Source organism: Parastagonospora nodorum (assembly GCF_000146915.1).
Source record: "Parastagonospora nodorum SN15 chromosome Unknown scaffold_12, whole genome shotgun sequence".
NCBI lineage: Eukaryota > Fungi > Ascomycota > Dothideomycetes > Pleosporales > Phaeosphaeriaceae > Parastagonospora > Parastagonospora nodorum.
The window spans coordinates 537,679-561,063 of NW_001884560.1; the positions used below are offsets into that span (position 1 = coordinate 537,679).

A 23,385-nucleotide genomic window follows, 5' to 3' on the forward strand; every position below is an offset into this window, starting at 1 on the left:
GGCTTGGCCATCTATTGTAATCTGTTTGAGAATGATCCCGGAAAAACTAGAGTAGCTGTGTGGCACCGCGCCTACTGCCATACTAGAAGAGGAATTGAGCGCGTTTGTGGTCGAATTATCTTGCTCGGGCCCCTTGTCTTGGACACGAACCCGAGCGTAGGTGTAGGGTGTAATGATGTTGGTGTGGGGAGTTGTTCACGTGTAGGGATCCCTGCGGGGCTAGTCTGGTGCGTACGTTCTGTTTCTGGTGTACCTGCGCCTCTGCACTTTCGAGAGAATACATAGTACACAACCTCGCTATCTTGTTAAATTTAGTGGGGTTTGCTGAATGGTCGACCAACTATGATCATCTAGCTTTTATGAACGAGCTGCGTACATCGTCGGAACTCACTTTGAAGAGTTATTTGCCCGACGTTGTATTCTAAAGAACCGTCGTTGTCCGCCAGATGCGCAAAGATGGCGTCCCTGCCACCCGTGAACTTGCACCTGCTAATGAATCAGCGCACGTGATCCACTCGTCAGACCTCAGCCCTGAAGGCTGCCATGATCCCTATCAATCGCTCTAACAACTAACTTCCTCTCCATGTCACTAACACACCCTCTGCCATGAGCTCACATGTACCTGCCGTAGAGGTGCTTGAGTTTCTCTCCGACCGTCGCTTCCACAGGATCTTTCTGCTCCCCGCAAATCCAGACACAGGTCGACACCAGTCTCATCGTTTCTCTTATGCTGACTTTGGGGATCCCACCAGTAATGCTGTCGTGCTGTTCTGCGGTGGCTTGATGGGTGCGCGTTATTGCTACTCTCCATTGGACGGACTGGCCAACAAGTACAACGTCCGCATACTGCATGTAGACAGACCAGGCATTGGCGGAAGCGATGCGATCGCATTAGAGAAGAGAGTCCAGATATGGCTCGGTCAGCCAAGGCCTCTTCTGGACTGACTTCAAGCTAACTCGTGCAGAAATGGTTCCGCGGCTCCTTAAACATCTCAGCATCCCCTATGTTTCGCCCGCCAGCCACAGTGGTGGCAGCATCTATCTGCTCAACACGTTGCTAGCGTACCCACACCTCTTACATCCACATCAGCCTTACGTCTGTTTGTTCGCGCCATGGGTCCGTCCAGTTCATTCTAAGATCACACTGTGGCAAGTGACCTCGCAGCTTCCTGCTCCCCTCATCGGCAAGTTTGCTTCCCTCGCAAAAGCTGTCAACAACAACATCGTACCCTTGATTGGTATGAGTGGCAGCTTCGTGAGCACAAATTCTCGTCCTATTCACCCAGCCACAACCGCTCGAGCATCTTCTGCTTCGGCTGAGGTGCCTCGCTCGCCGGCTTCCTCGGTCGGGTTGCAGGACTCTCATGGCCTTGCTTTGGGCAATCCGGAGATCGTCAAGGAGTTAAGGAAGCACATCACTTCGCTTCTGTTTGCCGAAAATCTGGACGGTGTCTCTGCAGATGCACAGCTCTTTCTCAACAGACCACGTGCGGTTCCCTGGTGTTCCCCAAGCATGCTATGGTCAGATGTTGACCATTTTGTACCGCTACTCTCGAAAATCTTGGAGGAAGACGACCGACTGGCTCTACACAACAGGGTGCTGAATATTGATACTTTCCATGCTGAGTCTGACCACATGGTGGGCGAGAAGGGAAGGCAGTGGTTTGACGAATGCTGGCTGCCTGGACGGTCTTCCACCTCGAGCGCACGCAGCAACTCGTTCGAAGCGGTGAAGCAGTTCACACATCGAAGCTACTATTACCAAAGCGAGGCAGTGAAGGGCGCAGACCACGACCTGCTTATGGATCCCGCCTTTGGTGCCAGCGAAAAATGGCTTCAACGCGTCAGGGATGCGGTCCCACGACATGTTGAGGTTTGACCAAATACAGCATCTGCGAACCAACCATACTTAAAGCTAACCGGCCGAATTGACAGGCACACGCGGATCCCGAGAACCATTACAGTCCTTCCATCTTGACTCAGTCGAAAAGCCGCGGGAAGAGATTATTGCGGAGCTGGATCCACCGAGTCAGACAAAGAACGCAAAGGAGGATGACCAAGGTCCGGACTTGAGCATTATCGCGTATGCCTTCACGAGCTAACGACTGGGCAAGATGGGATCACTTCGTCGTCCCTTCTCTCGTACAAACCAAACTGCTGCATCTGTCATACGTTCTAGTCGGAGAAAGAAAAGGTTTGTCCTTGTGACGGAGCTGATGCCTGTTCCCCTGAATACGGACTCAAAGTTGCGATTCGGGAGAGGGAATATATCAGGAACGTCTGGGCGGAAGCACCACGATGTCATTGTAAGTTGCAAAAGAGATACCTCGCGTGAAGACGAAGTCACGCGGGCCGAGCGTTGGTGCATTCACTATGACCGATAAGTCCGCAATCTGACGTCGTCCACCTTGTGCCCGCGCGATATTTTACCAGCACAACAACAATGGCCGAAGAAATGCAGATCAATGCCCAACGCGCCAAACAGCTTACTGAGAACCTTACGAGTATCACATCTCGCATAAAAGCCGCCAACAAGAGCAATCGAAATGTGCGTATCCCCCACTATACTCTTCTCAACCGCAAACGCGACTAACAGACATCCAGGTCCGCCTCATAGCCGTCTCCAAACTCAAGCCCGCAAACGACATCCTCGCGCTCCACCAACCGCCAAACCCCCTACACACCCACTTCGGCGAGAACTATGTCCAAGAACTCCTCGAGAAATCCAAGCTCCTCCCGCGCTCAATCCGATGGCACATGATCGGTGGCCTCCAATCCAACAAATGCAAGCAACTCGCCGAGCAAATACCCAACCTCTGGTGTGTCAGCAGCGTCGACAGCGAGAAGAAAGCGAACGAGCTGGAGAAGGGGCGAAAAGCGCTGATTGAGAAGGATAACGCAGTAGAGAAATTGCGAATCATGGTCCAGGTCAATACGTCCGGCGAAGAAGCCAAGTCCGGCGTCGAGCCCGCAGACACCACGGCGCTGTGCAAACACGTCATTGAAAAATGTCCGCATTTGGAGCTCATCGGACTCATGACGATCGGCGCGATTGCAAGGAGTAAGGAAACGACGCCCGAGACGGAGAACGAGGATTTCGTGTGCTTGAAGGATGTCAGGGATAAGGTTGCGCAGGAGCTGGGATGGGAGCAGGATAAGCTGGAGCTGAGTATGGGCATGAGTGCGGATTTCGAGGGCGCGATTAAAATGGGCAGTGATGAGGTTAGGGTAGGGAGTCAGATTTTCGGGGAGAGGCCGGTGAAGAAGGATGCGGTTGTTAAGGAGGAGGTGGCGGAGGGGAAGAATTAGGTGTGGTGCGGGTGAGGTGTGTGAAGGAGACAGGTATACAGGACATTCGAATAGCTTGTATGTGATTCCTCTGTCCTTTTCACTTTTTCACTTTCACGTCATCTTGGCAATGTGTACAGTCGCGTCTTATCGCGTATTGCGCACGTGGTCGAGGGCGCCTGCTTCTTTTCGTGCGGGCGGTGCGGTTGCTCTTTCCCCTTCCACAACGCCTCAACTTCAACCACAACAGCGCGTCACTTCGGCTCAGGATGAGCTACGATAATCGTGGCTGGAGTCCTGCCGGACATCACGGCAGAGGTCGTGGCGGAATGCGAGCAGCTTCAAATATCGATACCTACGCGAATGCACCAGCCACCCTAGAGGCTGCACGAGGTAACAGCATGACCAGCGCGGCAACAGTTCCAGCTCTGACTTCACTACTAGGCCTTTTCCATGGTCGATTTGGTCGTTTCCCTACACGTACAGAGAGCACAGGAAATGTCGCCAAAGAACAAGCTACCACTCCAGAAGTGTCCAATGAGGTCTGGGCTCGCGCTGTGCCAGCAACCCAACCAAGCAGTCCGCCTACAGATAACATCGGTGAGCAAACTCGCGACGAGAGCTCACTGTTCTCGAGCGCGGGTCCCGTGGTGGTTGCGATACCTGCAGCTGTTGACAGACCTCTGCAATCTGCCATACCGACATCAAGTACTGCTCCGCCGCTGCCCTCTATCAGCAACGGAGATTCCAACAGCTTGCACGGACACAAATCCAAGGTCAAGGAGTCGGCTCTAATGCATATGTATCCTGGGATTGCTCCAGAACTACTGAGCAAACCATGTGCCAAAAAGATCGCCCCAAGCCCTGGAACCATGGATTTCACTTTGGTGCCTTTCAAGGAGCCAGACCCTTCGAGACCACGCACTACACAGGAGTACGAAACTATCACCATTGAACCACCCCTATCCAACTACAGCCTCGAAGAGTTGAGACTCGCCGATTACAACAAACTGGCCAACACACAACTCGTAAAGCCCGCCGTTACAGGCAGTCCAAGTGTTCATCCTGTATCATCGACCCCACAAGCCTCCATGCTAGTTAAGAGACTAGCTGGGCGCTCTCGACTCCAGTTGTGAGTACTAATTGAGTGTACACTGAACAACTCCCTAACATCTGTAGGCTCAAGGGTCCCGGCATAGAAGTCGTAGTCGGTGCGAGACCTGACTTGACGGGCATAGATGACTCCACGGAAACATGGAGCCTTTCAAAGGCCTTAATCTCGCACTACTCGTCGACCTTGAGGGATGCCTGCAACTGGGGACATGATGATTCTCACAACCTCCGCATAATTCTCTTCAGTGAGGACCCTGCTATATTCGAACTCTTCGTCGAGTGGATCAACAATGGCACGTACACGCTAGAGGCTCCACTTCCTGCGACAACACAGCCAGGTGTGAATATCGATGCACAGGCCTGGGTACTCGGAGACAGGCTGGGGTCTATCCAGTTCAAGAACTACGCCATGGGTCGCCTCTACGCTCGGTATACTTCGGCGTTTGAGCCACACTCGATCGTAACAGTTGATGTAAACTACTCGTACGAGCAAACTGCACACGACTCCAGGCTCCGCATGTTGTTCAACAACCTACTGGCTGTAAACTTCCTAGATTGTGAGCGGACTGTAGGATCCACGGCAGAATGGGACGGTGTTCTACAGAAACACCCACAGCTACGGGTGTCCCTTCTAGGTAGACTGAGGGTGGGGTCGCATATTCTCGGACGTATTAGAGATCTGGAAAAATACATGGAGACCGAGGAAGCCCAGCCGTCGCCGGCCGCTCAGCTGCCGAGTAGCAGTATGGTCATACCGGCAAAGAGGAATGCAGATGGCGTTCCCGTAAAGAAGGAGCCTACGGATGCTTGAAGCTGTCGAATAGAAAAGAACTTTGTGTGTTCTTTGAAATGAAGAGGCGAGAGGCACGCGCTTCTCATAGGCTGTCACTCTTGGCGTTTTGGAGAAACGAGTAGGAAAACTTTTATGATGTGCTGCAAGGGCAACAGGAGAAGCGAGAGTCGGGCGGTATTCACAACTCTGCCCGGAGAAAAAGCGCGATCTGATCCCATGTACGGTTCGGGGCGACACTATTATAGCGCTCCGCAAAGTTCACATAGGCAACCGACAAATATTTCACATGCACATCCCCACTCAGAGTATCCCGCATCTGACTCTGAATCTGAATCTGACGGTACACAACCAGCAATAAACACAAAAGTCGATTAAACCAATATGATTCATTGATCGATTTGCACTAACACAAATTTTGTTTCCCAACGCCAAAGTGAGCATCGTTATAGCTATAGACAATCGCCATGCACGCTAAGTTCTCCTCAGTCTAATAAAACTAAAACATGAAAGACATTACACATTTGCTGACTTCCTTACTCGCGCTTATACGTTGCGGGACTGCGGTAAGGGTTGGTGCTAGTAGACGGTGACAAAGCCGCGTTCGGGTCCCACCTCCTCTCGCCCTCGTCCTGTTCCTCAGTCACAGCCGGCGCGCGCGGACGACTATTCGAGCGGGGCGGTGGGATCATAGTTTGGAACTGCACGTCCTCGTAGTGGCCTGTTGAGATGGAGGCTGGCGATGCGGGCGGCATGTTGCGTGGTTGACCGGGTGGTTGCGCGTATGGCGATGCTACTGCAGGGGAAGGAAGCGGCGGCATGTTGCTCATCTGGCGCGATATGCTCTGTTGTCGACCCAGGTCGTTGGAGAAGCGGGCCGTATTTGGCGAAAGTGTGGTGCCACCTTTACGCTTGCCTGCGCTGCTGGCCTTGTGGAGAAGACCGCGGACTTCGTCGAGGTCTGGGCGCGCGTCCATGCTGGGACGGCCAATGGTACTGGCATCGTCGCGGGCATTCCAGGTATCGTCGCGGATGGGGTCAAGTCCTGGTCGTCGGCTGGTCAAAAGGTTTACGGCTTGTCCTTCTCCGACAGGACTGGCTAGGTAGTCGGTGCTAGTGGACTTGCCCTTGTCATTGTCGTCGTCTGGCTTGTTGAGAGGGTACAAGCGCTTAGCGTCTGCCTCGTCTTTGAATTTCTTGTACGCGGCTACAGCATCAGTTGGAGGAATAGCGACAGACCAGGTTGGCTTGTCAGCCGACCCCAGAGCAGCGTCTGCACCAGCAGGACCAGCGATGGGTACCTTGCGAAGTGCCAGGACCAATGCACACATGAACTTGGAGCGGCGTGCAGTACGGAGGGTTTCGTTGGACCAATTGCTCTTGTGCAGGACTTCCACCCGCAACTCAAGCTTGTTCATCTCCGCAATGCTGGCCACCTCGATCTCGATGTGAGAATGGAAATCGCGGCTATTGGCAGGATCCTTAACGAATGCAATCATTTCCTGCTTCAGAGCGTTGATATCTTCGAACGAAGTGTCGAAAGAGCAAAAGACAGAGACTTGCTCGCGCATAGCCTTGCTTCGCGTGATATTCTCAACCCACAAGCTGTTAAGCACGATATTGGGAATCTGTACCGTCTTGCCATTGGTCACGCGCTTGAACACCGAGTACAGAAGCGCGATGTGCTCAACCGTGAGCTGCTCGTTGGTGATGTCGACACGGTCTCCGATATCGTAAGGGTGCTTAACAAACAAGAAGATGCAAGAACCGAGAATTTCCTGGGCAGTAGTGGCGAAAACAAAGGACAGCGAAAGCAGGGCGGTGGCCGAGGTGGTCAAGGTAGCACGGAAGCCTGGAGCAAGGAAAGCGATGATGACGAAGATACAGATGATGAGCGCAATGGTGATCAGGAGACCGTCAAGGGCGTTGATGGCCTGGTCCACGTCGTGCATACTGCTGTTAAGAGATTTGCGCTGGCGTGAGTAGTCGGTCACCGTGAGGATCATTTCGTCGAGACTGATATCGCCGTTTCCATCGCGGTCAAGCGACATGAAACACTCTTCAGCCTCCTCCTGTCGAGCAGGGCCCATGACTTCGACGAAGTCGTCCATAGTAAGCTCGTTCTTGCCCTCTACCACGAATGACATCCAAATGCGACGAGCGAGAGCTTCGGACGACTTGTTCCTCTCAAGCGCAGTCAAGACAACCGAGTGTGCAGAGTTGGGGTCAAAGACCTTCTTGCCAGTAATCTCAGAGGCGATGGTACCGAACATGGATGTGATCTTGTCTCCAATGCGGCCAGCATCTCGGCCAACCTCGCGGATGAGATGGAGAGGTGTGCGGCTGCCCGAGCGGCCATGGTTCGCTGTTCCGCGGCCCTTGCTACCGAGCCCAAGATCTAAGATTGTATCCTGGATGGTGTAGTCCTCCTCGGCGAATTCGTTACAGTAGGCTGGGAAGAGCGCTCGCGAGGTGTCATACAGGACGCCGAGTAGGTAGATATTACGCTTCGACTCCTTGATCTTTCCATCGAACTGCTTGCGGTGGTAGCTGATACTGATCAACTGGATCAGAACGCGTTCGGCAAGGATAATGACGGTCGATACCAGCAGACCCAGAAGAACCGACTGCATCACACTGATCCATCCTGGTCTTGCTTTACCGGCAACGGGTCGGACGAGTGCGGGAAAGGTAGCCTGGTTGACAATCATCCAAAGGACAAAGGACAACGGCTTCTCGATGGCTCGCAAGAGCAGAGCGTATTTGCGGACACCGGGGCTGACTACACCAATGAGGAACTCGAAGATGTTGGGGAGGAAGTGGGCGACGATCTTCATGGCCCAGAAACTAAGCCAGACTGACAACTGTTAGCCTATATATATCGATCCTGGCTTGAACAACTCACTGATCTCGATCCATATCCAGAATAATTTCTGCTCTGTATCGCCAATTGAAGTCGTAATCGTCCCGGTCTGGGACAGAATGATTGGAATAGCCAGGAGGAGCGCAATGGGCGCGACGTAGATCATGTAGCGCGTGACAATGCTGAAGTTCAGAATCTTGGTGTAAACCCTGCCCATGCGGTTGAGCGCCGTCTTCTCAGGCTGGTCGCCGCGGGGAGGCAATGGCGCGCCGGTCCTCGAATCGACCTTGGCAACTCGTCTGCGTCCCCTATGGAACATGCCCGTCTTCTCTGATTTCTCATTGTTGTCGGACGTCGGCGAGGGATGCGAAGGCGTGTGACTGACTACGGTCTGCAGCGGGATGTTGTTGGTGTTGTCCATGTTGTCGCCAGTACCGTTGAGCGGCTGGAACCCGTGATTGGAGAGGCGGAAAGACCGTTGGGAGGGCGATCGGTGATTGCTCGTCATAAGGAAGCAGGTCTCAAACACAGGTTATATGCAGAGTCCTCAACACCACCCAGGGAGAGGCGGAGTTGTGGCGGGGATAATAAAGCTCCCTTCACTTCCCCAAAGAATGGGAGGGGTCGAGGGGAGGTCGTGGTAGGAATGTGTGTCGAGCACAATTGTTCCCTTTGGTTGCAGGTGGTGGTACAGTGGAGCGACAGCAACAAACGAAGGCCAGCCGTCGACTACTTTAGGAAATACGCGAAAATACAACGAGGACAGTGAGCGTCGAGCTCTGGTTCCCTCACAATGGCGCAGAGGTCGGAGCGAAAGGCGAGGGTGAGTGCAGAAATAAGTTTAAAGGAGCCTCAACATTCAAAGGCCATTGACGACCCCGGACCCTCGTTCTGCAGGAACGGGCAAGCCACACCAGGGATTTGGGCGACGTGAAACTACGCTAGTGGGCGCTGGGGCAAATCACCGTCAAGCCCCTCCGTCATTGCCCACGCCGCTCAAGACTCGCCAAACCGCACCCGTCGTTGATCTTTTCACTTCGCTGGCCAACAATCACCCTCGCCGTGGAGAAATGTCCTCATTGCTCCACCTGCTGCTCGCGACGTGTCCCCTGCCTGCACTTTTTCTCCACCAAACACGCCTCCATACGACGGATCAACAACCCTGACGCTGATCTGATCTCGCCAACATCACTCTGACCATCGTTATCGATAAGCCGCTATGAAACCCACAGGTATTGCAGTGGAGTCCGATGGCCTGGATGCATGGTGAGGACTTCCCAAGATGGAGAGACCTATCGTCAGTGCACTCCCGAGTACCGAAGAAGCACTCTTCACGGCTCCATTAATGCACCACCCTCGTGTGCTGAAACCTTCAGCCTGCGAAACCTGAGGCGTCAAACGGTCCTTTTGTCGCGAAGAAGCATCCGAATCTGAAGGCGTTCTCCCTACAGCAAGGACGTGGCTGTCGAATCTTTGCAGGCCGCCGCAATGCTCATTTCCAACCAACTGCCACCTCTCGTACTGCTCCTCGGACTCGCCGTTCCTGAGGCTGCATTTGCGGTGGAGCTCGACAGCCGAACCAGGGTGAGGCATACGTAATCCCTCCCCTGCACGGTACCGAACGCGGTAATAACGCCAACCAAACAGGAGCACTAGCCACCACTTCAGCTCAGGAGGCGCAGGTCGTGGAAATGTAGTGACTTGCTCCTTTCTCCTTACACTTTGTCTCTTGCATACGTTCATGGGATGAGTCTACCGTTGTTGTGCTCGCGTGCTCGTCGCTATTTTTAGCAATTTCGCCATGATTTGCCGAACTGGTACCGACGCCATTCCCACTTGGACGGGTCGAGCTCGAAAATCTCGATGGTAGCTTGATAGACTACCCCACAAGTTACATCGAACACGAGGGAAAACTGTCGCGTTACATCGACGATGATGGATTATTCCTCGGCGTCTCTGATCATCTATGATATTCCCTCAACGCTTGCGGCCACGTCTTCCGCCGCCGGTCCGCGCCTTGCTCGCTCAAGGCGAGGTGCATAAGGCTTCTCTGCGGCGCTGTGCGCTCTCTATCCTTTCTATGCCGAGCTTGAAGCTCAAGACATGTCGCACAGTCTGCTCGAAGCTGGTGCGTCGGCATGCATTTCCCCAGGCTTTCTCAAGCCAGTATGCGTGTTTCCGTTGCTGGTCGTCCCCTGATGTTGCAACCCTTCACTTCTTCCCACATAGTGCAATGCCTGCGACAACACAAAAGTCCCAGTCCCATCGCGTTGCGCTGACAAGATCATCAACGTTCAGCATACCAACACCGAACTCTACCAATTTGGCCCAGACATTGTTTCGCACGCTGATGGGCCATGATGGAGTGTCCCAGTACCTGCTCTTCAACCCCTTATCTTCCGCAGCTTGGATCTGCTGCTTCAATGTACTCTCCTGCTTCGATGAAAACCGGCCGAGCCACATGCCCCCGACTGCTGCTTTCAGGTTCATGCTCGCGTAGAGAGAGTTGGTGCTGTTGTACTGGGGCTCAGAAATCGATCCCAGTGGCGCGTCGTAGAAGATGTACCGGTCGGTAGAGTTTTGCTGCACGAGTTCGAAGGGAGTGCTTCCTGTACCGACGACCGTCAGTGGGCCCTGGTGCATAGTCGTACCATCGAAGTAGGTGAGCCAATTTTTGTCGCGGAAGGCTTGCAATTGCGCCTGAAGAACGGGCCAGATCTTGTGGCCGTCAGATTTGAAGTCGATGAGGAGGATGGTGGATGTGTTTGGTTCCGCGTCAAACACGCCAATTTCCCTGTCGGAGATTGATGCACCGCTCACGTTGCGATGCTCGAATATATTGGCAAGCGGATCAAGGTAGAGTGTGCGCAGTGTTTGGCTCGTAGTGGTAGACTTCCATGAGTGGCTGACCAGCAGCTCGTTATCCTCGGTCAGCCAGACATCGGCCTCGAAGCTTTTGCAGCCAGCTGCAAGCGCTTCATACAACGGAACGCGGCGCCAGTAGTCGTTGTGTGAGTGGCAGTTCTTTGGTACGATGTCCCGACTGAAGTCGTCCCTCCACTCGTACTTGAACGCGCCGTTCGCGTCGGGCTCTGTCCACTTGCCAACAATATGATCCAGCCCGCTGTGGCCTGGTGCTGGGCGTAGTCGTGCTATCAATGTGCTAACGAACGATACGTATATTCTGGTCGTGATTAGTCTTGGTGGATGATGCAGCTGAAGATGCTGTACTTACATTCCACTGATCACACCGAAAAACCCCAGAACCACAAATCCGATCACCAGCCATCGGCACCAAGCTCGCCTCTTGTCACTCTTAGACGGATCTGCTGTGCCAAACCAGCGCTTCAATGTGCTTGGCCCACTACGACGGTACCATTTTGGTCGACTCCTTCCAGCTTCCAGTTCCTCAAGACTGATGTTACTGGAAGCCTGGCTCGCAGTCTCGTCCTCCTCGTCGTCCCGGAATCTTTTCGGGTGCATCGAATCACCACTCATTGTCCTGAGATGTACCGGCCGCACCGTCACGATGGCGTCTGGTTTCTTTTCCTGGTCCATGGTGAGTAATGCGCGCAAAAGACTTGGAGTAGTGCGACAGTGACAAGGACTCGACGACTGCCATCATTGAAGGATCTTGCAACTTGAAGTATTCCACGACAGTATCTCGTGGCGCTGTTCTGGACTTCGGGGCCGCATGATGTACTAACCTGATGGGGCAGGAACTGTATGTCTTACAGATCTTGGAGGAGCCAGACAACTCCACGGTAGTTCGGTAGTATCAAATTGCGGAGAAAAAGCACTACTGGATTTCAGATGTAGGATGCAAAGTTCTCGCTCGAAAAAATATTCGCATCGAGTGAGCTGATGCATCGCTCCCTTTATACCAACCATGACAATGACATTGTGCTATGATGAAAGACGCCGTCAAGGCCCTGAGTACACCATTTTTATCTGTCTGCCTGGTTAGAATACGCCTTGCTGGTCTACTCTGACTGCAGGCCTTATCACTAGGTAGCCATCAAACGAGCACGCATTCACAAGCTTGTGGTCGCGGGCGCGGGGTCTCGGGGTCTCGATGCTTGAGGCCACCAAGCTCCGGAGGCTGAGCTAAATACCACCGAATCTTGCGCCGGGAGGGAAATGCTTCAGAGACTTGCTGGTCCACTAACTGAAGATGACAGTTCCATCCATTGTTTTACGAATTCGCACACACGTGCTGGCGGAGCGCGATCCGAAGCGTGTGATGTATATAGGTTCTGGACCTCCCGCGGCGCTGGCCCTAGCTCGCATGTCGCGAGAAAGCCACGCGAGAACGTCACAGAATGGCCTTATTCCCCGCCGCCGAACCTATTCGTCTTTGCAACGATCGGATCGAGGGGTCAAAGAAAGAACCGAAACATGGCTGTGAGGTGCAAGTGTTGGGTGCCGTACGGGTTGCTGCAGGGCAAAATATGGCGATGCACACCCATGCAGTAGGCCTAGCCGAACTAACCATCTTCATCTTAGGCCACATGCACATCGCGCTCGAGAGTTGACAAAAACCTCGCTGTCCCCGCGCTTTGAGGACTGCCTTCGTCGCCAGACCACGCCGTGCGGCGGGGGAGATGGCGTCTCTATCGGTGTTTTATTAGTGAAGGGGCGTGGCGTAGCACAAAGATGGCACCCGTCTGACATTGATGAACCCCGGAGTGCGGCTATGAATGTCTGGCCTAATCCGCGAACGAAAGATGCCAACATGGCAAGTTCACACCGACTTGATGTATACCGACTTTGTCGCCCCACCTGCAAATCACATCACCAGCCATTTCGATTCCCACCTACATTTCCAACACGCATTCTCTCTCTCTCTTCAAGTACCCTTCTTTCGCGAGCGTTTGATTTTGCTGCCCTTCGTTATTGCAATTATGTCAAAAGATACTTCATTCCGCGTCTGCATTGCTGCACTGCTCATTGTGCAAATCGCTTGCTGGGCGCTGGCGCTTGCGGATCTCTTCATCCCTGGGAAACCTCGCTTAATCATACGCACCACCATGGATGTCATCAGCCAGCTGTTTGCGAGGAGGAGCGCGGCGATGTTGCAGTACAGGGATTTTTTGGCGGCGTTTTGATGGATGGGGATGGGGATGGGAGTGAGAGAGAGGTTTGGAAGGTGTACGGGTACACGAGACGACTACAACGACACGATGATTGATGCATGAAGCATCACGGTTGAAACGAAACGAAACGAAACAAACGGAGTCGCATTCGCGTCTCCACCTACGGACATCCGTGGCGGCACCACAGCACGAGCGATCACGACGCAACTTTCGAGCCGACCAGAAATTACTAAAGCTACCTGACCACGAAGAGCTGTGTAGTTACATCTCGAAAAAAAAAAGAAAAAAAACTCCTTGCAAGTGGGAGTCGATTGAACAACAACGCCCATGACGAGTTACAGCCCGGTACTCCTGACTCGCATCATCCATGATCAGTCAGGGATCAAAGACCTTTGCTCAACACCAGTTCAGGCACCACAGCTACCGACGCATTTCACTTCGTCGCCGTTGCGCATCTTCGGCTCCTTTATGTACATGGCGGGCTATTTCTCACCGCGTTTTTTCCTTGACACATATTTGGGAGGGAAAGGTAATGGGCATGAGCAGGATTTCGGAATGGACTATGGGGCATGGAGAGCATTTCGTTTTCCTACATTGACACGCATTTCTATTGGCACGCATTGTATTGTTGTTTGTATGCAATATACCCCATATTATGCATTTGGAACGTATAGTCAGCGCTGCTATTACACTTTGTGACCTTGGCTTTGAAGATTTATGGGTTTAAATATTACAGGGCTCATAGGCACACCCGACATCCGACGTCGACATGGCACCCAACGTCCATCAGACCAACGCGTTCTTTGCACAATCCACAAAGCACGATACAACCAGACAGAGACGGAAAGATCCCGAAAGTACGAATTCGCATTCATCGGCAGCAATATATACAAAGAATCACCCCAACCTCCTGACCCCATCCTCTCGCCTCCTTCCCAACAGACACATGCCACACGCGTGTCTACGACTTGCAATCGCCCCTGTATCCATTACGCTGCGCGTACGCAATATACCTACAAGCGCGGTACGTATCCGTCTCCTTGTAGTACACAACGGCAACGGACCCGCCCGCACCCTTGCCCGGGCCACTGTAATCGCCCTGCCACGGGGGAATAGACACCTAATCGCATCAGTCTCTGCTCCATCACCGCCGCGTTCGCAACTTACATATTTGTACGTGTCCTCGGTGTTGGAGGGGCATGACTTGTCGTTGGGGAACGACAGCGAGGCGGTGGGGATGAGCTCGCTGCCCGGGTAGTTCTTGACGACGTAGTCCTGGATCTGCGAGGCGGAGAGCTGGACGTATGCGCCGTCGCCTTTTTGGCATGCGGCGCTGGAGAAGCCGACGAAGTTTGCGGCGAGCGCGGAGCTGGCGAAGAGGGTGGTGGCGAGGAGGAACTTCATTCTGGATTTGGGGGTTTGGTGTTGGTGGTTGGTGATGGATGTACTTTGGGTGCTGCGCAACTCTACTTAAGCACCTCACAGCCAAACATGCTCAACGCGCGATAATTGCCACTGCAAGGACATCGAGGCGACGATAGACCGAGGATAGATTGTAGCATTTCGGCCACAGCGTGTTCGCGATGTTCGCATTGCTGTTCGGAAATTTGTCGGCCCGATTATAGAGTATGGTTGCTGAGCCGCATACATACGTATCCTAGATGGTTCGCGCCACGACGATGGGGAGATTAGGAGCTTAGGAGGGAATGTGTAAGCGGAAGCTTAATGCCCTATGAGATGTGGCTGTTATGCATTGTTGTTGCTGGCTGTCTCATCCTGGTTTGGACTTCAACTTCACGCTTGACTAAACTTTACGGTTGTGGCTGAGGTAGTTCAAGTTATCTCTGATGAGATGAGGATGGTTTCGAAGTCCTTGCTCAATGCTTCTGGCCTGCACTTTGCGCGTGTACATGCTGTTTCCATCACGTAGCTTCGAGCGGTGAAAGACACCATCCAGACCCATCCGAACACTCGCCAAGAAAGCGATCCACAGCGTCATACGATCAAATGAGGCTGTGCTCACCTTGGGGAACTGTTAATCGCCGATATAACGATCTCATTCCACCAATCAATTCCAGCTCCTCCATCTAATATGCCGGTTCACGTGCCTTCATCGTTCATTGGAGGACTAATCTGGACCAAACGTACGGCATGCGTGTGTGAGACAACGAAATGCTATCATAGAGTTCTTCCGAGTCGACAAAGTCATACTCGAACTCATCTCCGTCGCTGACTGCAAGTGAGTCCTTGCGCTTGGTTGACCGAGTGCCATTAACGAAGCTACGCAGAATAGACACTCGTGAAGGTATACACGTCGCTGACTCTCTGCACGACAATCCTCGACGAACATACGAAACACAGACACTCCTGAATGGAAACACCGCGCTAATATCTCAACTCACAACAACCCAACAAACCGTCTGAACTCCGCCCATGCCCCAGATACCTTCCCACTACTCTCTCCCTCCAACTCAACTACCCTCTCCCCCTCTCGTCCCTCCAACATCCTCATCTCCTCTCAAACCTCCAGACTCCCATAAACAACACCGCACACCCTCTTCCCACCATCCAAGTGCCTTTGCTTTTCCGCCTCATCTTGCACTTCAACACTCCCACCACGCCCCACAATCTCTTCCCCGTCCCCGCTCTGCATGCGGCAAACAACCGTTTTGTTCGAAGACACATCAGTACCGATCATCCCTCGTCCTCCACCTCCGCCTTGTTAGCACTAACACGCGCTCCATCATGCACGGCATTATCAACCCGCGCACGAGCATATTGACTGGCCACCGCCCGTAGACTTGCCGCGTAGCCTTTGTTGCCGATATGTGCGGGTCCGTTGGGGCACGCTTCATCGACGCGCAGGCGTGTGATGCGGAAAGGTCGGGAGATGGAGATGTTGCGGCGAGGCTTGCAGGAGCATGTGGTGGGACGGGCAGGCATTGTGTGAAAGGAGAAAGGAAAGGGAAGTGTGAGATAGGGCTGGTGTATGTTGGAATTCGTGAAAAAGCGCGTTATGTATCTTCTCTTCAGTATGCAGAAGTACCATGTAAGATGTGTTTGAATGGAGAAAGAGACGAGATTTCGATTCAAAATACCCATCTCCAATCCATCAGAGAAGAAAAACTGGCTCGAGATTCAAATATTTGGTGTGACCACGGATATCTCGTTCTTCATTGCATTCTTGGTTCGAGCTAACCCATCCACAACCATCAGCCATTCGACTTATATCGAGGCCACATTCATATCATACTTTTTTGCTCATCGTTAAACCAGCTTTTGCATTTGGTAAAATCGCGACCAAAGCCAACGCCCTTTCCGACCCAAGGATATACATGGAAAATTAAACTACATAGTGGAAATCGAAAGGATGTCGGCGCGTTTAGCGACCTGATCGCTCCTTAGTGCGGGCTCTGCGCTCCTTTGCAACATCTGTGGTTGGGATTAGCATGTGTGATTCAACAAATGATATTAGGCAAACCTACTCTCGTCGTAGAGAATGAATTCGTGCAGCGCGTTGCCGCCGGGAACCATGGGTAGAACGGGCACCTTCTGGTCGGTCACGACCTCAAGCAGAGCGGGCCCCTCGGTGTCGAGCAGCCATTGAAGGCTCTCTTCTAGTTCGGCAGGCTTGATGCAGCGCCGCGCTTGTACTCCCATGGCATCACCGAGCTTGACGAAATCGGCGTTCCGTTGATGTGTGTGCGAGAAGCGGTCCTCATAAAAGAGGGTCTGCCATTGAGTAACCATGCCCTGCTCCTCGTTGTTGAGGATGACGATCTTGACGCCGATGTTGAACTCTGCGGCGGTGGAAAGCTCGGTCAAAGTCATGCTGAAGGAAGAGTCGCCGTCGATGTCAATAACGGTGCAATCCGGGCGAGCTACCTTTGCGCCGATAGCGGCTGGGAGACCGTAACCCATGGTACCGAGACCACCTGAAGTGATCATGGTGCGTGGGCTCCTCCAGCGGAAGTGCTGAGCTGCCCACATTTGATGCTGGCCAACACCGGTTGTGATGATGGTTGTATCCTTGCGGTCAGCGGTAAGGTTGGACAGGGTCTCAACCACAGTTTGCGGCTTGATCAGGCCGTTCTCGCCCTCCTTCTCGTAGGCCCATGGGAAGCGCTTCTTCCAGTCATCGATCTGAGAGAACCATTCATTTCGCTCCTGGACGGTGTTGACCAGGGGCAGCATCTGCTTCAGGCTAGTGCCAACATCGCCCTCAACAGCCTCGGTAGCCTGAACGATCTTGTTGATGTTCTTGGGCATGATTTCGAAGTGGATGATACCACCACGGCCTTCCGCGGCAGCAGCCTTGGCAGCAGGCGCGAATTTGGCAATGGCACCGGTGATACGGTCGTCAAATCGAGCACCGAGCGCAATGATCAGATCAGCCTCCTGCATCGCCATGTTGGCATATGCGGAACCGTGCATGCCGAGCATGTGCAGAGACTTGTGGTCAAGCTCGTCATATGCTCCCAAACCCTGGAGAGTGGTGGTTACGGGAATCTTGGCTTTGTCCGCAAGCTCCCTCAGAAGCTCAGGTCCATTCGGCGTCTGCAGAACACCCTGGCCAGCATAGATGACGGGCTTCTTCGCGATGTTGAGGAGGTTTGCTGAGCGCCTGATGGAGCCCTCGAGCTGTTTCCTGCTCAACTCACGCGCGGCGATAGTCGCTGCGCTTACAGACGTAGGGAGCGTGCTGCTCATGGGAATCGCTCTCTGGAGAGTACCAGCAGTCACATCCTTGGGCAAATCAACCAAGACAGGTCCCGGGCGTCCGCTTGTTGCAATCTCAAAGGCCTCGTTGATCCTGCGGGGCAGTTCCGCAATGTTCTTGACCAGTACGTTCCACTTTGTGCATGCACGGGTGATTCCAACGGTGTCAGCTTCTTGGAATGCATCCGAGCCAATCGCACTTGTAACGACCTGTCCGCAGAAAACGACCATGGGTGTTCCGTCCATCAGGGCATCTTGCATGGGTGTGACGACATTGGTGGCTCCGGGACCTGATGTGACTACAACGACACCGGGCTTGCCGCTTGCACGGGCATATCCCTCTGCCATATGGCCGGCGCCCTGTTCGTGTCGCGGCAGGATAAAGTCAAAGTGTTTTGACTGGTAGATGGCGTCGAAAACGGGGAGAATGGCACCGCCTGGGTATCCGACTGAGTCATGTGTTAGTGACTGAATATTCGCATTCCGCAGCCAGAAATTATTTCAATGACTTGAACTGAAGGAAATTGTCGTACAAATGTGCTTGACACCCTGACGCAGCATCATCTCGTGGAAGATTTCTCCTCCCGTCATGCCGACGAACGAGTGGTCCATCTCGGGTGCGCGGTACGGCTTCAATGGCGAGACATTGTAGTCTTCGCGATTGAAGGCCGGCGCAGGCCGCGTCCGTGACGCTGTTTGCGTGGCTGCAGCCGCGGTGCTCTGTGTTCTCCTGACATCTTCCCTGACGACTTTGGTGGCGGCGGCCTGAGCAGGTCTCTTGAAGGGTGAGACGGCGGCTCTTTGTGCGCTACTCGAAAAGTTGCGCGAGCCCTTGAGGGACTGGATGGCGCGTGTGCGTGTTTGCTGCATCTTGCAGAAGCTATGTTACGTCCCGCAGGACTATTAGACACAAATGTGAGCGAAGAGGGGGAGTAAGACAGGGAAACGACGTGGGAGAAGGGAATGTCAGCAGGCGTTTGCCTTTTCGTTGGTCGGCCTCTCTGAGGCGCTTTAGCACACAGTCACCATTCTCGAGCGCCCTTCGCGGGCGGCGCTAGGGCAATATCAGGCATAGCAGATGTGGGGAAGCCCGACTTCGGACGGGAACCACCTATGACATGTGCTCGACACGGCTGCACGCAGACCACCGACGATGCAAGTTCCGCCATCGAGTACCGAACGGGCGCGGAGTCATGGTCGCGCGCCCTCAGCCGGCGATGACAGACGGAGAGGTAACCTGCAGCCGTCATCACATTCCTGTGTTGAAGCTGGCTAAACGCAGCAGTTGCGCCCCTGACGAGGCAGTTGACGCGGGGTCCGCTCGATGCTGAGAGGAGACGAGTATGTAGGCCACGATGAATGCGTGAATGCATGTCGTACAACTTCCGCGCTGACAATGTAATCCAGGCCCTCTGTCAGCCCTCACGCCCGCAAACCTCTCTCCCTCGCCCCTTCCCACCCGCGTGCGCTCCCCCGCCCGCCGCGCTCTCTCCCCCCAAGATGGCAGCTCCCGCGGTATCGACGACATGCCCTCCAAAGACTTCAGCTTCCTCCAGGACCCGTCCGCATACCATAACCTGCCCGCCGCGTCCATCCCCCCACCCTTCATCAACCCCCCGGTCTCTCCCCTCCCCCTCGATCCCAATATCAACTCTCCTCCTCTCCGGCCACTACCGCCTCGCAACCTCCCTGTGCACCCGCAACATCCTCTCCTGCTCGCCGCACGACCACCAGACGCTCTTCCACCTGTTCCACACGCGCCTCGCATGTCTGTGCCTGCTGGGAGAGCACGCGCTGGCCGCGCAGGAATCGAAACTGCTGGGCGACTTGAATAGTGCTTTCTACAGACACCCGCTTACGAACGCGCACCTCGTGTCCTGGGACCTGCGCGTGCTCGCCGTGCGGCTCAGCGCCCTCGGCTACGGCGAATGGCGCAAGGGCATCATGGGGTACTACGAGCTGGCACGCGAGTGTCGCGAGAACATCGTCAAGGCGAGCACATCCGAGGACGAGAAGAAGACTTGGCGCGCGAGGCTGCGGGATTGCGGAATCCGCGTGGCCAACGTCCTCGTAGAAATGGGCGATCTGGAAGGCGCAGGCCGGCACTTGTCCACCCTGTCCACTGACGAAGGCGACGTGGACAAAGACATCGCCATCATGGAAACACTAGTCTGGCTGCGCGTGGGCGACATAGCAGCCGCCCGACGCTGCTTGTCCAGCGCTACATCCTCGACACTCACAAACGCGACCCTGACCGCCCTCCTCCACCTCGCCGACTCGGACTTCGAGGCCGCGACGACGGCCTTCCGCGCGCTGTACGACGAGCACCCGGACGACGCAATGGTCGCGCAGAACCTCGCTGTGTGTCTCGTGTACACGGGCAGAATCTCCGAAGCCAAGACTGTCTTGGAGACATTGGTGGATCAGAGCGCGCCGTTCCACTCCATGGTGTTCAACCTCAGCACCGTCTACGAGCTGTGCACCGAGAGAAATCGGGACCGGAAGATGAGTCTCGCAGGGAAGTTAGCAGCGCGCAAGGATGGAGGGGGTATGGGTTGGGAAATGAGCGCGAGTGAGTTCAAGTTAGCGCCTGTTGCTTAGACCGGTGTATACAAACAGACCACTTTAGAGCTCAAGGGGTCAGAGCTTATGAATGAACAAGACCATGCCAAAACTGCTTTTCTACAATGCTTGTAATTGTACTGTGCGCTGTAAAGCAGCCATCTCTCTGTTGTAGTATAGTGTCGTATCTAATCGTAACTTCACCCAAGCCAACTCACGACACGCAAGGATGCACACACACGTCCAAGCCTGTTCACCTCGGAAAAAGACAATCCAGCCAAACAGACAAGTCCATAGCTATCCAGACCGCGCCCTAGTATTTTGCCAAGCTCATCGCAATATGCTTCCCCCGCCGTGAGAAAAAGCTCAGTGTGGCCCTATAAAAAAACAGGTGCCGTGTGGTATAGTCTTGATGCTGTCATTTGTCATGTTCGGTTCATATTCACCCAAAGGCGCTTTGTAGACCCATGTCCCAGTGTTTACAATTCCTCGTCTTCTTCCATCTTGGTCTCGAGGTTTGAGGAGGGTATGTTGCCTTCTGAGTTGCCGCGCTCTTTGGGCGTGCCCATGAGCGCCTGGCCTAAGCTCTTTCTTACATTGTCGTCAAAGCCGGGGAGAGAGGCACGCTGCTTCTTGAATGGCGAGGCGATGCTCGACTCTGGTCTGGGTTCGGCCTTGACATCACTAGTGGACGAGGAGGCTTCCGTGGTCGTGATGCCCGGCACTGGAGTCCCTGATAGCGGTGATCCGGATGCATCTGAGGCGGACGGAGCTGTGGGACGACCCAGGGGCTCGGCGGAGTGTTGACGTTTGAGCTATCATAGTGTTAGCAATATTCGGATGCTGAGAGAGATTAGTCACCGACGTACCTTGATCTTCCGCACTCCCTCCGCAAGTTCGCCTTGCCGATGGGCGTCTTCGGGAGATAACAGTCCCTTGCCACCATTATCCTTCTCGTCGTCATCTTCGACCTTGATCTCGTCCTCGTCATCGGCATCACTGTCCATGGCGTCCTCGACCTTGATTTTTGACTTGGGCGACGTCTGAGCGGCGTCACGATAGCCACCAAAGTTCTTGGTCCCTGATGCGGCATCTAGGGGCTTAAGGCTGCCAAAATTGAGCGCTCCAGATTTCCGCTTTGCTGCGGGAGAGACTACAGTAGGGGTCTTGTCGACTTCCAGAATGCCCATCTTGCGCAATTGGCCTGTGACTGTTAGCGAAGATTTCCTTAAGGCAAACTTGCCAGCACTTACGCTCTCCGCGGTACAAGAAGGTAAAGACCGCATATGGCTTATCGGGAGGGTCGATGCCAGTGACTGTCTGGGTGCTGATAGACTTTGGATCCAGAGTCTTGGGCTTCGCGAAACTTGTTGTATGGTCGATGTCGTCGCCTTCTCCGGTGCCATTCTGCTCGTCGTCGTCGTGTGCATCGAACTGTGGAGAGTACTCGCCGCGCTTGATTTCGCCAGATGCCAACACGCGGAACAGTGCCACCTTGATCTGCCCGGCTGCTTCAGGAACGGGGCCCTCGTCGTCGGTATCGTCGGAGTCAGTCGTGAAGAAGTCGTCGTTCCCTGACAATGACTCGACCGGCGCATCCTTGTTCTCGCCGTAGCGCAGCACGCCGTTCCGAGGTTCTTTGCCTTGCTCTTCGTCGCTGCTGCCCGCGGCTTCTCTTCGCTTCCGTCTCTTCTTCTCTAGACGCTGCTTTCTCCGCTCAATCTTGGCTGCTACGTCCTTATCTTTACCTTCGAGATCCAGGCCATTGAGCCAGCGCTCCAGACCGACCTCGCGGAAGAGGAACTCGCGCTCTGCAAGTCCTCCACCTTCCGAATCTGGCACACTGACCCACCGCGAGTTCACCCAAGTCTCTTCCCCGCGCCGTAACAGGGTCGCGACCTCTTCTTTGGCTCTCCCATCGAAGTATATGTAGGCAGCAATTGTCTCGTTGGGCGAGGTGGTCAGAGGCTTGTAGGGGGCTATCGTAGGCGTGTACTTGCCCCGCTCGCCGGCGGAGCCAGGAAGGCCGCCAACGACCTTGGGTTTCGGGTTCTGGTCATCTGGCGTGGGCTTTGGTGTCGAGTACGGGACGTGGAGGCCGGGGGTGAGGAGGGTGATTGAAATGGCAAAGGTCGACTGCTCTGGCTTGGTAGCGCCCGGGGGCACTTTTGCAGGCGGGACGGGGATGTACGACGTGATGCGGTGGAATTTGGATTGCTTCTGGATCGAGTGCTCCGGCAGCGGGCCATTGGGCGTGTGTATGGAAACGGCCTGTGAGCGGGAGGGTCAGGTCAGCCAGAGCCTCACGCGCAGACTGCATGTAGCAAAACTCACCAGGCCGAGAAAGCAAGGCATGACTGTCGAGGAGGGCTAGATCTAGCGCTCCGGCGTCGAGATACGGAGATGATGCGGAGCAAGAGCGCCCACTTGGCGGCCCTAGGATAGATTGTTTGCTGCCGTACGCCGAAGGGCTACGACAAGGGAGGGGGCTCGGGTCGTCTTCTTGGTGTGGGGTAGAGTGCAAGAAGTTACTGTATCGACTGCCGTCCGTTGTGGAGTCCGAGCGGAGGGTAGCAGCTCGCTCAACCGTAGTAGCCTTGAGGCGCCAATCACGGGGGAGACACCAGCACACGGGATCGCGCGATAATCTGCTTTGGGCTTGCGCGTCACAGCTATCTCCCACCTCGAGAGCTCGTTTGCAGGATACTGTGAGGATGTCGCGAGGCGTCAGGCTCGACGATGCGTCTGCGTTCGTTGGACCAAGCGAGCTATCAGGTGCGGGGTTGTCTGATTGGTGCAGTTCTGTTCACCGCCATGCGACAAGAGGGACCTCGAGGGTATGCTCCTGCAAACTTCGCCAACACGCAGAAATTATATACTACATGTATTCGATTCCTGACTATGTACGAATCGCGTCTAGGGTATCACAAAATGCACCTTATTCCCCACCCTGT

The 23,385-nt window shown here is 54.3% G+C and overlaps 12 protein-coding genes across 12 annotated transcripts; 6 read left to right on the forward strand and 6 right to left on the reverse strand.

The window, feature by feature from the left end:
* Positions 1-606: 606 nt before the first annotated feature.
* SNOG_08143 (hypothetical protein) lies at positions 607-2,102 on the forward strand (the record flags this gene model as incomplete). The annotated part of the gene is made up of 3 exons (XM_001798416.1): positions 607-919; positions 1,128-1,873; positions 1,965-2,102. The coding sequence occupies 3 exons, from the start codon at positions 607-609 to the stop codon at positions 2,100-2,102; spliced, it is 1,197 nt and encodes a 398-aa protein (XP_001798468.1).
* A 341-nt stretch (positions 2,103-2,443) lies between these two features.
* SNOG_08144 (hypothetical protein) lies at positions 2,444-3,390 on the forward strand (the record flags this gene model as incomplete). Its single annotated transcript, XM_001798417.1, has 2 exons — positions 2,444-2,548; positions 2,605-3,390. 2 exons carry the CDS (start codon positions 2,444-2,446, stop codon positions 3,307-3,309), a joined length of 810 nt encoding a protein of 269 aa, XP_001798469.1. The 3' UTR covers positions 3,310-3,390.
* Positions 3,391-4,160: 770 nt separating this feature from the next.
* Positions 4,161-5,040, forward strand: SNOG_08145 (hypothetical protein; the record flags this gene model as incomplete). The annotated part of the gene is made up of 3 exons (XM_001798418.1): positions 4,161-4,420; positions 4,468-4,958; positions 5,018-5,040. The coding sequence occupies 3 exons, from the start codon at positions 4,161-4,163 to the stop codon at positions 5,038-5,040; spliced, it is 774 nt and encodes a 257-aa protein (XP_001798470.1).
* Positions 5,041-5,574: 534 nt separating this feature from the next.
* Positions 5,575-8,475, reverse strand: SNOG_08146 (hypothetical protein; the record flags this gene model as incomplete). Its single annotated transcript, XM_001798419.1, has 2 exons — positions 5,575-8,038; positions 8,093-8,475. The coding sequence occupies 2 exons, from the start codon at positions 8,473-8,475 to the stop codon at positions 5,728-5,730; spliced, it is 2,694 nt and encodes an 897-aa protein (XP_001798471.1). The 3' UTR covers positions 5,575-5,727.
* A 372-nt stretch (positions 8,476-8,847) lies between these two features.
* On the forward strand, positions 8,848-8,988 carry SNOG_08147 (hypothetical protein; the record flags this gene model as incomplete). Its single annotated transcript, XM_001798420.1, has 2 exons — positions 8,848-8,877; positions 8,920-8,988. 2 exons carry the CDS (start codon positions 8,848-8,850, stop codon positions 8,986-8,988), a joined length of 99 nt encoding a protein of 32 aa, XP_001798472.1.
* A 348-nt stretch (positions 8,989-9,336) lies between these two features.
* SNOG_08148 (hypothetical protein) lies at positions 9,337-9,601 on the forward strand (the record flags this gene model as incomplete). The annotated part of the gene is made up of 2 exons (XM_001798421.1): positions 9,337-9,351; positions 9,431-9,601. 2 exons carry the CDS (start codon positions 9,337-9,339, stop codon positions 9,599-9,601), a joined length of 186 nt encoding a protein of 61 aa, XP_001798473.1.
* Positions 9,602-10,265: 664 nt separating this feature from the next.
* Positions 10,266-11,841, reverse strand: SNOG_08149 (hypothetical protein; the record flags this gene model as incomplete). The annotated part of the gene is made up of 2 exons (XM_001798422.1): positions 11,290-11,841; positions 10,266-11,178 (listed from the first exon to the last, which is right to left on the reverse strand). Exons 1-2 carry the CDS (start codon positions 11,610-11,612, stop codon positions 10,266-10,268), a joined length of 1,236 nt encoding a protein of 411 aa, XP_001798474.1. The 5' UTR covers positions 11,613-11,841.
* A 2,270-nt stretch (positions 11,842-14,111) lies between these two features.
* SNOG_08150 (hypothetical protein) lies at positions 14,112-14,554 on the reverse strand (the record flags this gene model as incomplete). Its single annotated transcript, XM_001798423.1, has 2 exons — positions 14,112-14,249; positions 14,318-14,554. The coding sequence occupies 2 exons, from the start codon at positions 14,552-14,554 to the stop codon at positions 14,112-14,114; spliced, it is 375 nt and encodes a 124-aa protein (XP_001798475.1).
* Positions 14,555-15,668: 1,114 nt separating this feature from the next.
* SNOG_08151 (hypothetical protein) lies at positions 15,669-16,093 on the reverse strand (the record flags this gene model as incomplete). The annotated part of the gene is made up of 2 exons (XM_001798424.1): positions 15,669-15,862; positions 15,934-16,093. The coding sequence occupies 2 exons, from the start codon at positions 16,091-16,093 to the stop codon at positions 15,669-15,671; spliced, it is 354 nt and encodes a 117-aa protein (XP_001798476.1).
* A 439-nt stretch (positions 16,094-16,532) lies between these two features.
* SNOG_08152 (hypothetical protein) lies at positions 16,533-18,739 on the reverse strand (the record flags this gene model as incomplete). The annotated part of the gene is made up of 3 exons (XM_001798425.1): positions 16,533-16,582; positions 16,636-18,318; positions 18,403-18,739. The coding sequence occupies 3 exons, from the start codon at positions 18,737-18,739 to the stop codon at positions 16,533-16,535; spliced, it is 2,070 nt and encodes a 689-aa protein (XP_001798477.1).
* A 300-nt stretch (positions 18,740-19,039) lies between these two features.
* SNOG_08153 (hypothetical protein) lies at positions 19,040-20,644 on the forward strand. Its single transcript, XM_001798426.1, has 2 exons — positions 19,040-19,210; positions 19,277-20,644. Exon 2 carries the CDS (start codon positions 19,370-19,372, stop codon positions 20,468-20,470), a length of 1,101 nt encoding a protein of 366 aa, XP_001798478.1. The 5' UTR covers positions 19,040-19,210; positions 19,277-19,369; the 3' UTR covers positions 20,471-20,644.
* A 266-nt stretch (positions 20,645-20,910) lies between these two features.
* On the reverse strand, positions 20,911-22,786 carry SNOG_08154 (hypothetical protein; the record flags this gene model as incomplete). Its single annotated transcript, XM_001798427.1, has 4 exons — positions 20,911-21,155; positions 21,297-21,635; positions 21,685-22,702; positions 22,766-22,786. The coding sequence occupies 4 exons, from the start codon at positions 22,784-22,786 to the stop codon at positions 20,911-20,913; spliced, it is 1,623 nt and encodes a 540-aa protein (XP_001798479.1).
* Positions 22,787-23,385: the final 599 nt, after the last annotated feature.

Coding starts and splice junctions, on each gene's coding strand:
- SNOG_08153 (XM_001798426.1), top strand. CDS start 19,370: ATGGCAGCTCCCGCGGTATCGACGACATGCCCTCCAAAGACTTCAGCT.